We start from the raw sequence: 7,500 nt of genomic DNA on the forward strand, positions 1-7,500 counted from the left end.
TAACTCTGGAACAGCCTCCCGGCACAGACACACTCTGCCAGTGTAAGACTAGACTAAACACACATCTCTGTGCATTAGCGTACACAGAACACACACACACACACACACACACACACACTGCTGAAATCCAGATCCTCTAAAGGAGTGCGAGTCTGCATTATTCAGGGAAAGCGGAGCCGGGAACACTTCCCTAAAACATTATATGTGAACGGCGTCTGCGCTTATGTTAGTCTGCTTCACTGTTACCAAAGTCTCCATAATCCTGGACCAGGCCGTATCCTGAGCTGATGCTGTGGTGGTCATGGAGGAGTGGAGAGCATGAGACTGATCCCTGTGAGACTCCAGTGACAGACGAGTCCCCACACAGATCCGGCGGGGCAGCCTGAACACCAGCCGGTGACCTGTTCACACCTGCAGCTTCTCCACGATGGACGTCCAGCGCTCTCCAGCCTCCGGCGCCTAGACTGCAGCTCTGCACTGCAGGAGAAATGGTGGAGCCCACCTGAGCCTGGTCTCTCTCCTTCACTTTGGTCAGTTGGTGAAGTTGTTCCTCCACTGTTCTGCTTGGTTTGGGTCTTGTGTTTCTGCTCATGGATGGATTTACTCTTCAGTGTTTGGACTCTCAGCAGTGAAGATGAAAGCACACTGAACTGAACTGAACTGAGCTTCAGCTCTGAACACTGGACTGACACCGCTTCAGTTCACTACAATCTACCATGTGAATCTGCATTGACAATCTACAGTGTGAGCGCGCTAGAGAAATGAAGGTGAATTGAAAAGTAGACCAGAAAGAAAACAGAGCAGAACAAGAGAACAGGAGAGGAGAGGACAGAGGGAATAACTCAGATTATAGAACAGAACCGAATACAACAGTACAGAAGAGAACCGTGTAGAGCAGAGCTGACCATAACAGAGCAGAACAACACGCGCAGAATAATCAGAACAGAACAGAACAGAACAGAACATGACATGACATGACATGACATGACAGAACAAAACAGAGCCTCACCGCCCGCAGCGCGTCCCCGGTGCGCGTCAGGTGCTCGCGCATGGCTCTGCTCTTGAACTCCTGCATGTTCTCGAAGTATTGACGCTCATCCTCCTCGGAGACGCAGAACAGCGCGTCCAGCACGATCCTGCGGCCGCACGCGTCCACCGCGACGCTCAGGTAGCGCTCCAGGAGGCGGCAGGGCGCGTCAGCATCGCCCCGCGGCGCGCCGGAGAACAGCAGCTCCCACAGGCCGGGCTCGCGGAACGCCGACAGGTCCGGGAACAGCGCGGAGAGCTCCTGCGTGACCGCGCTCAGCTGGTTGTGCGCGTGCGCGAGCTGCGCGCTGGAAAACAGAGCGCTGCGACTCCCGCTCGCGTCCCCGCGCCGCTGCAGCGTCCGGTCGTGACAGGTCACCGCGAACTTCGCCTCGATCTCGTTCCACTCCACGATGAACCGGAGCCGGTGACGCTCGCTCTCCGCGAACGCGTCGCTCCTGACCGCGACCCAGCCGTCCAGACTGTCCATCCGCTCGCCGTCCATAGCGCTGTGCGTGTGTTTCTCTTCCGCCTCTGTGTGTGTTTATGTTTTACTTCCGCCTGTTTCATCGCGCTGTCACGTGGGCTGGGGAATTCCGGCGTCCCCGTGACCCGGTGACGCGCGCACGCGGGCATGCGCACAGAAATATCCTCAGTGCAGGTCTCCGCCTCCGTCAGTCCGCTGATCTGCTGATCTGACCCGTTATAAATGTGACCCGCGCATTCATCTGCGGCTGAACCAGCACTGTGCAGCCCGTCCTGCTGAGACCTCTGGCGGACACTTTTAAATGACACTATGGAAAACCCAGCTGAAATCCTCCATGTGGGATTTTGCAGGAGCATCCTCACAGCTGACAGAAGCACAGCCTCGGGCGCAGAGCAGAACTAGGCAGGTTCCGTCCGCTCTCAGAAATGCAGAAGAGAGCAGGGAAGTTCTGGCTCCACCTGTCAGACTCCAGCCCAGAGCCGTCACCCGCTCACATGCAGAAGCGCTGATAACCCAAACCCAAACCCAGCAGAGTCTGCTCATCCCCCTCTGTCTGATCTGAGGAGATTCTGCTTCAGTCACACAGTTAATGATGACCCGGCAAGCTGATCCAGCTCATAACAGATCACACAGCGCCCCATTACACTTTACACCCCCCCAACAGCAGGCGGCCTACAGGCTGGTGTGTGTGTGTGTGTGTGTGTCAGCTGCTGATATTGGACACTTCAGGCTATATTTACTGTGCTCCAGCAGATCAGCAGAAACACTCAGAGCAGCAGCAGCAGGTACTGAACACACACACACACACACACACACACACTGCAAACCTGTCTATCTGAACAATTCAGAGTGTGTGTGAGCATGTTTGTGTCTGTTTTTGAGTAAGATTCTGTCAGTGTGAGTGTGTGTGTGTGACTGAGCTTATGTCTGTGTGAGTAAGTTTGAGAGTTTGTGTGTGTGTTTGGGTGAATGTCTGAGAGTGTGTGCGCATGTTTGTGTGTTTATGAGTGAGTTTGAGTGTCTGTGTGAGAGCGTGTGTGTGTGTGTGTGAGAGAGAGAGTGGAGATTTTGTGAGCGTTCATCATCAGCTGCACTCTGGTGTTCCTCACTGAGATCACACACACACACACACACACACACACACACACACACACACACACACACACTCGCAGTAGAGAGCTGAAGGAGTGTGTAGCGCTGACTGTAATCTGCCCGTCAAGATGGAGGGGTCAGAGGTCAGAGGTCGTCTGGATGTGATCGAGGAGGAGGAGGCCGCTGATGAAGACTCCAGCACACCTGAGGCGTCCACACACCTGAAGGTGAGAACAGATCTGCTCAGGTCAGCATACAGTGTGGAGAGCAGAGCGCGCGCACACACACACACACACACACACACACACACACACACACACACACACACACACACACACACACACACACACACACACGACTGAACAGAGCCACGGACAACACTGCAGAAGCTACCAGTTCAGTCAGGACAGTGTGTGTGTGTGTGTGTGTGTGTGTGTGTGTGTGTGTGTGTGTGTGTGTGTCAGGATGATCTGCGCAGCTGCAGGGATAAACTGAGCCAGAAGATTGTGGAGATGGAGAACTTCGCCAGCAACCTGGAGGAGATCTTCGTCACTGTGGAGGTGCAACACATACACACACACACACACACACACACACACACACACACACACACACACACATCTGTTCTGTGTTTATAATCAGTGAAGGTTCATGCTGCACGTGTGTGTGTGTGTGTGTGTGTAGGAGAACTTTGTGCGTCAGGAGCAGCAGCTGGAGCAGCACTACGCAGATGTTCTGCAGAGTGTGTGTGTGCGTGCGGAGGCTCGGGTGGCGTCAGTGTGTGAGCAGAAGAAGTGTAAGCTGGAGCGTCTGTACGGCGAGCTGCTGCGCTGCGGAAACACACTGCAGACCGCCAAACTGCTGATCCAGAGCGCGCAGACACTGCACCGCCGGCAGCACACACACGCCTTCCTGCAGGTCAGAGGTCAGCTGTTCTTTACTAGAGCGCTGACGTCATCACACACTGACCCCGCCCCTCTCTCTCTGTTTGACAGGCGGTCATGCCCATCATCAACAGGTGAGAGACGCCGCAGCTGATCCGGGAACAGGTTTGAGCTTTAGGGTTATGAACAGGGGAGGAGGGAGACGCACCGCTGCTCTATAGTGTAGAACACACACACACACACACACTGCTCCTGACTGAGCTGTACACCACTCCGCTGTCTCCAGAGTGTGTGTGTGTGTGTGTGTTTGAGCACACAGATAATGTCCTCTAGCACTGTTGATGTGTTCATCTAGAACTGCACATCTATAATCCTCTTAGTCTATGCTGACATCATCTTCAGCAGCTCAAACACTCTAATGGCTAATGGACAGACGGCTGCTTCTCACTCAGGCCTGCTGGATATGCTAATGAGAGGGGCACTGGTGGGCGGGGCTTGACATGTACAAAGGGAGAATGTCAATCAAAGTGTTTCAGTCATCAGGTGTGATTAGACTCGGCTCTGTAACGGGCCTGACGGGTCGGTGCGCTTCACTCGTTCACTAACTCGGCCTTCATGAGAGTCTGGAATCTTCTGTCCAATCAGAATGGAGCAGTTCTCCAGCGAGGAGGAGGAGGAGCTTCAGCTGGGCGTGTCTCTGGAGTTTCAGGTGCCGAGCACAGATCTGTCCGACGTCCGACAGATGATGGACTCCATAAACGCTCTGCCAGGTCAGACGCTTAACCGGGTTAACATCAGCACACCTGTAGGCCAAGACATGCTTCAGGAAATGTTGCTCAAGAGTGTGTCAGCACTGACTTCCATAGCAGGAAACATTAATGACATGATTAAATACTGCAGGTGAACGAGCGCTTTAGGTAAACACACACACACACACACACACACACACACACACACACACACCTGAGAGAGTAACGTACACTGCAGATAAAGACTAACCCTTGCCCAGCACTGTACAAGAACAACATCAGAGCGCTCACACCTTATCACTTACTGGTGTTATACTGACAGTGTTCTGTGTGTGTGTGTGTGTGTGTGTGTGTGTGTGTGTGTGTGTGTGTGTGTGTGTGTAGCTCCCTCAGCTCCGGTCATGAACCCGCAGATCTCCAACTCTGCCACACACACATCTCTGCATGTGTGCTGGAGTTTGTTCTCTGATGACACTGTGGAGTTTTACCTGCTGCACTGGAGGCTGATCTCAGACGACTGCACCCTACTGACCCCGCAGGAGGGTAACACACACACACACACACACACACACACTAATACATACAGTCGCTGGCCACTTTATTAGGTACACCTCACTAGTACCGGGTCGGACCCCTTTTGCCTTCAGAACTGTCTTAATCCTTGGTGTCAGAGATTCATCAAGCAGCTGGAGATATTCCTCAGAGATTTTGCTCCATATTGTCATGATAGCATCACACAGTTGCTGCAGATTTGTCGGCTGCTCATCCATGATGCCAATCTCCCGTTCCACCACATCCCAAAGCTGCTCTATTGGATTGAGCTCTGGTGACTGTGGAGGCCATTTGAGTACAGTGAACTCATTGTCATGTTCAAGACACCAGTCTGAGATGATTGAGCTTTATGACATGCTGCGTTATCCTGCTGGAAGTAGCCATCAGAAGATGGAGACACTGTGCTCATAAAGGGATGCACATGGTCAGCAGCAATACTCAGGTAGGCTGTGGCGTTGATGCTCAATTGGTACTAATGGACCCAAAGAAAATCTCCCCCACACCATTACACCACCACCACCAGCCTGAACTGCTGATACAAGGCAGGATGATCCATGCTTTCATGTTGTTGAGGCCAAATTGTGAGCCGAGCATCTGAATGTGTCAGCAGAAATGGAGACTCATCAGAGCAGCAACGTTTCTCCAATCTTCTATTGTCCAGTTTTGGTGAGTCTGTGTGAATTGTAGCCTCAGTTTCCTGTTCTTAGCTGACAGGAGCGGCACCCGGTGTGCTCTTCTGCTGCTGTAGCCCATCCGCCTCAAGGTTGGCCGTGTTGTGTGTTCAGAGATGCTCTTCTGCAGAGCTCGGTTGTAGCGAGTGCTTATTTGAGTTACTGTTGCCTTTCTATCAGCTGGAACCAGTCTGGCCATTCTCCTCTGACCTCTGGCCTCATCAACAAGGCATTTGCGCCCACAGAACTGCCGCTCACTGGATATTTCCTCTGTGTCGGAGCATTCTCTGTAAAGCCTAGAGATGGTTGTGCGTGAAAATCCCAGTAGATCAGCAGTTTCTGAAATACTCAGAGCAGCCCGTCTGGCAGCAACAACCATGCCGCGATCAAAGTCTCTTAAATCCTCTTTCTCCCCCATTCTGATGCTCGCTCTGACCTGCAGCAGATCCTCTTGAGCATGTCTACATGCCTATATGCAGTGAGCTGCTGCCCTGTGATTGGCTGATTAGATATTTGTGTTAACCAGCAGTTGGACAGTGTACCTAATAAAGTTTTTATATAACACACACACATATACATTCACACATAATAACACAAACACACACGATTACACACACCTCACCAATGACACAGCTTTCAGGAATACACAGCTGTGTTTTGGTTAAATCTGTGTGTGTGTGTGTGTCAGTGTGTGAGATGAAGGTGAAGGAGACGCACTGTCGAGTGTGTGATCTGCTGCCGAATGCGCAGTATGAGCTGTGGGTGACGGCGACCAACACCAGCGGCATCAGCCCGGCCAGCGAGAGAGCCGTCTACATGACCGGTGAGTCTGCACACACACACACACACACACACACACACACACACACACACACACACACACAGGTAACACTCCATCTGTGTGTGTGTGTGTGTTTGTGCAGTCCCCTCTCCGCCTGTGATCCGGCCTCGGGAGTGTGTGAGCAGTCTGGACGCGGCGCTGATCCGCTGGGACTCTGGAAACACAAACCCTGTGGAGTCATACACACTCGAGCTGACGGAGGACTGCGCAGACGGAGACGGCGGCGCGACAGAGTCAGTGACACACACACACACACACAGACGCATGTGTATGTGAGCACAGCTGTAGTGTGTGTGTGTGTGTGTGTGTGTGTGTGTGTGTGTGCTGCAGATGTATCGTGGCGATCCCGTGCTGTGAGTGTGTGGTGCAGCTGCAGCCGCGGCGGAGCTTCATCATCCACATCAGAGCCGTGAACACCGGCGGGCCGAGCCAGAGGAGCGAGCCCATACACATCTGCAGCACAGGTGCGCTTGCACACAGTGTGTGTGTGTGTGTGTGTGTGATATGTGTGACGTACTTGAGTGTGTGTGTGATATGTGTGACGTACTTGTGTGTGTGTGTGTGTGTGTGTGAGTGACTTACCTGTGTGTGATATGTGTGACGTACTTGTGTGTGTGTGTGTGTGTGTGTGTGTGTGTGTGTGTGTGTGTGTGTGTGTGTGTGTGACAGGTACCTTCTTCCGCCTGCTGGAGGACACTGCGCACCCGAGCCTCTCTCTGTCAGCTGACGGCCTCAGCATGTTCTACCTGGATGAAGATCTTCCTCTCAGTCACATGACCTTCAGCGACAACACCTTCGCCAGGTGAGGCCCACACACACACACACACACACGTGCACACACTCGCACAGGCCTGACCGCTGTGTGTGCTGCAGGTGTGTGGCGGTGCTGGGGGACCTGGTGCCCATCAGGGGTCAGTATTACTGGGAGGTGGAGGTGGAGTCCAGCACTGAGTACCGCATCGGCGTGGCGTACGAGGACACACACCGCAACTCTTACCTGGGCGGGAACAACACGTCCTGGTGCATGAGGCACACACTCACGCCCTCCAGGTGAGACACACCCCTGGAACAGTACACACACACACACACACACACACTGACTGACGTGTCCCCCCCCCTCCTCAGGCACAGGTATGAGTTCCTGCACGGCGGCTGGTCTCCGGATGTGTGTGTGACGGTGCCGGCGCTGCGGGTGGGT

General features: G+C 53.3%; 2 protein-coding genes across 4 annotated transcripts in view; one reads left to right on the forward strand and one right to left on the reverse strand.

Annotated features, from left to right (window-relative positions):
• whamm (WASP homolog associated with actin, golgi membranes and microtubules) overlaps positions 1-1,552 on the reverse strand; it is an 8,466-nt gene extending 6,914 nt beyond the window's left edge. Inside the window, exon 1 of the mRNA XM_087292741.2 lies at positions 1,010-1,552. Within this exon, the coding sequence (XP_087148867.1) occupies positions 1,010-1,531 (522 nt within the window). The 5' untranslated portion in view covers positions 1,532-1,552. The remainder of the gene's footprint in view (positions 1-1,009) is intronic.
• A 702-nt stretch (positions 1,553-2,254) lies between these two features.
• The window catches only part of fsd2 (fibronectin type III and SPRY domain containing 2), a 6,124-nt gene continuing 878 nt past the window's right edge, over positions 2,255-7,500 (forward strand). For 2 of the 3 annotated variants that reach the window (XR_015514517.1, XM_087292742.1), the window contains exons 1-13: positions 2,255-2,298; positions 2,734-2,832; positions 3,070-3,165; positions 3,290-3,523; positions 3,601-3,623; positions 4,135-4,259; positions 4,623-4,781; positions 6,150-6,284; positions 6,385-6,535; positions 6,633-6,766; positions 6,972-7,104; positions 7,176-7,352; positions 7,428-7,500. The exon at positions 7,428-7,500 is cut by the window's right edge. Coding sequence is in view for 2 of the 3 variants with exons in the window: in XM_087292742.1 (XP_087148868.1) it covers positions 2,734-2,832; positions 3,070-3,165; positions 3,290-3,523; positions 3,601-3,623; positions 4,135-4,259; positions 4,623-4,781; positions 6,150-6,284; positions 6,385-6,535; positions 6,633-6,766; positions 6,972-7,104; positions 7,176-7,352; positions 7,428-7,500 (1,539 nt within the window). In the remaining variant the exon portion in view is untranslated. Of the gene's footprint in view, positions 2,299-2,732; positions 2,833-3,069; positions 3,166-3,289; positions 3,524-3,600; positions 3,624-4,134; positions 4,260-4,622; positions 4,782-6,149; positions 6,285-6,384; positions 6,536-6,632; positions 6,767-6,971; positions 7,105-7,175; positions 7,353-7,427 lie in introns of all 3 variants that reach the window. The other variant, XM_087292743.1, reaches the window with a different exon arrangement.

Source organism: Danio rerio, chromosome 18 (genome assembly GCF_052040795.2).
Source record: "Danio rerio strain M-AB ecotype USA chromosome 18, GRCz13ab, whole genome shotgun sequence".
In the NCBI taxonomy this organism is placed as follows: Eukaryota; Metazoa; Chordata; class Actinopteri; order Cypriniformes; family Danionidae; genus Danio; species Danio rerio.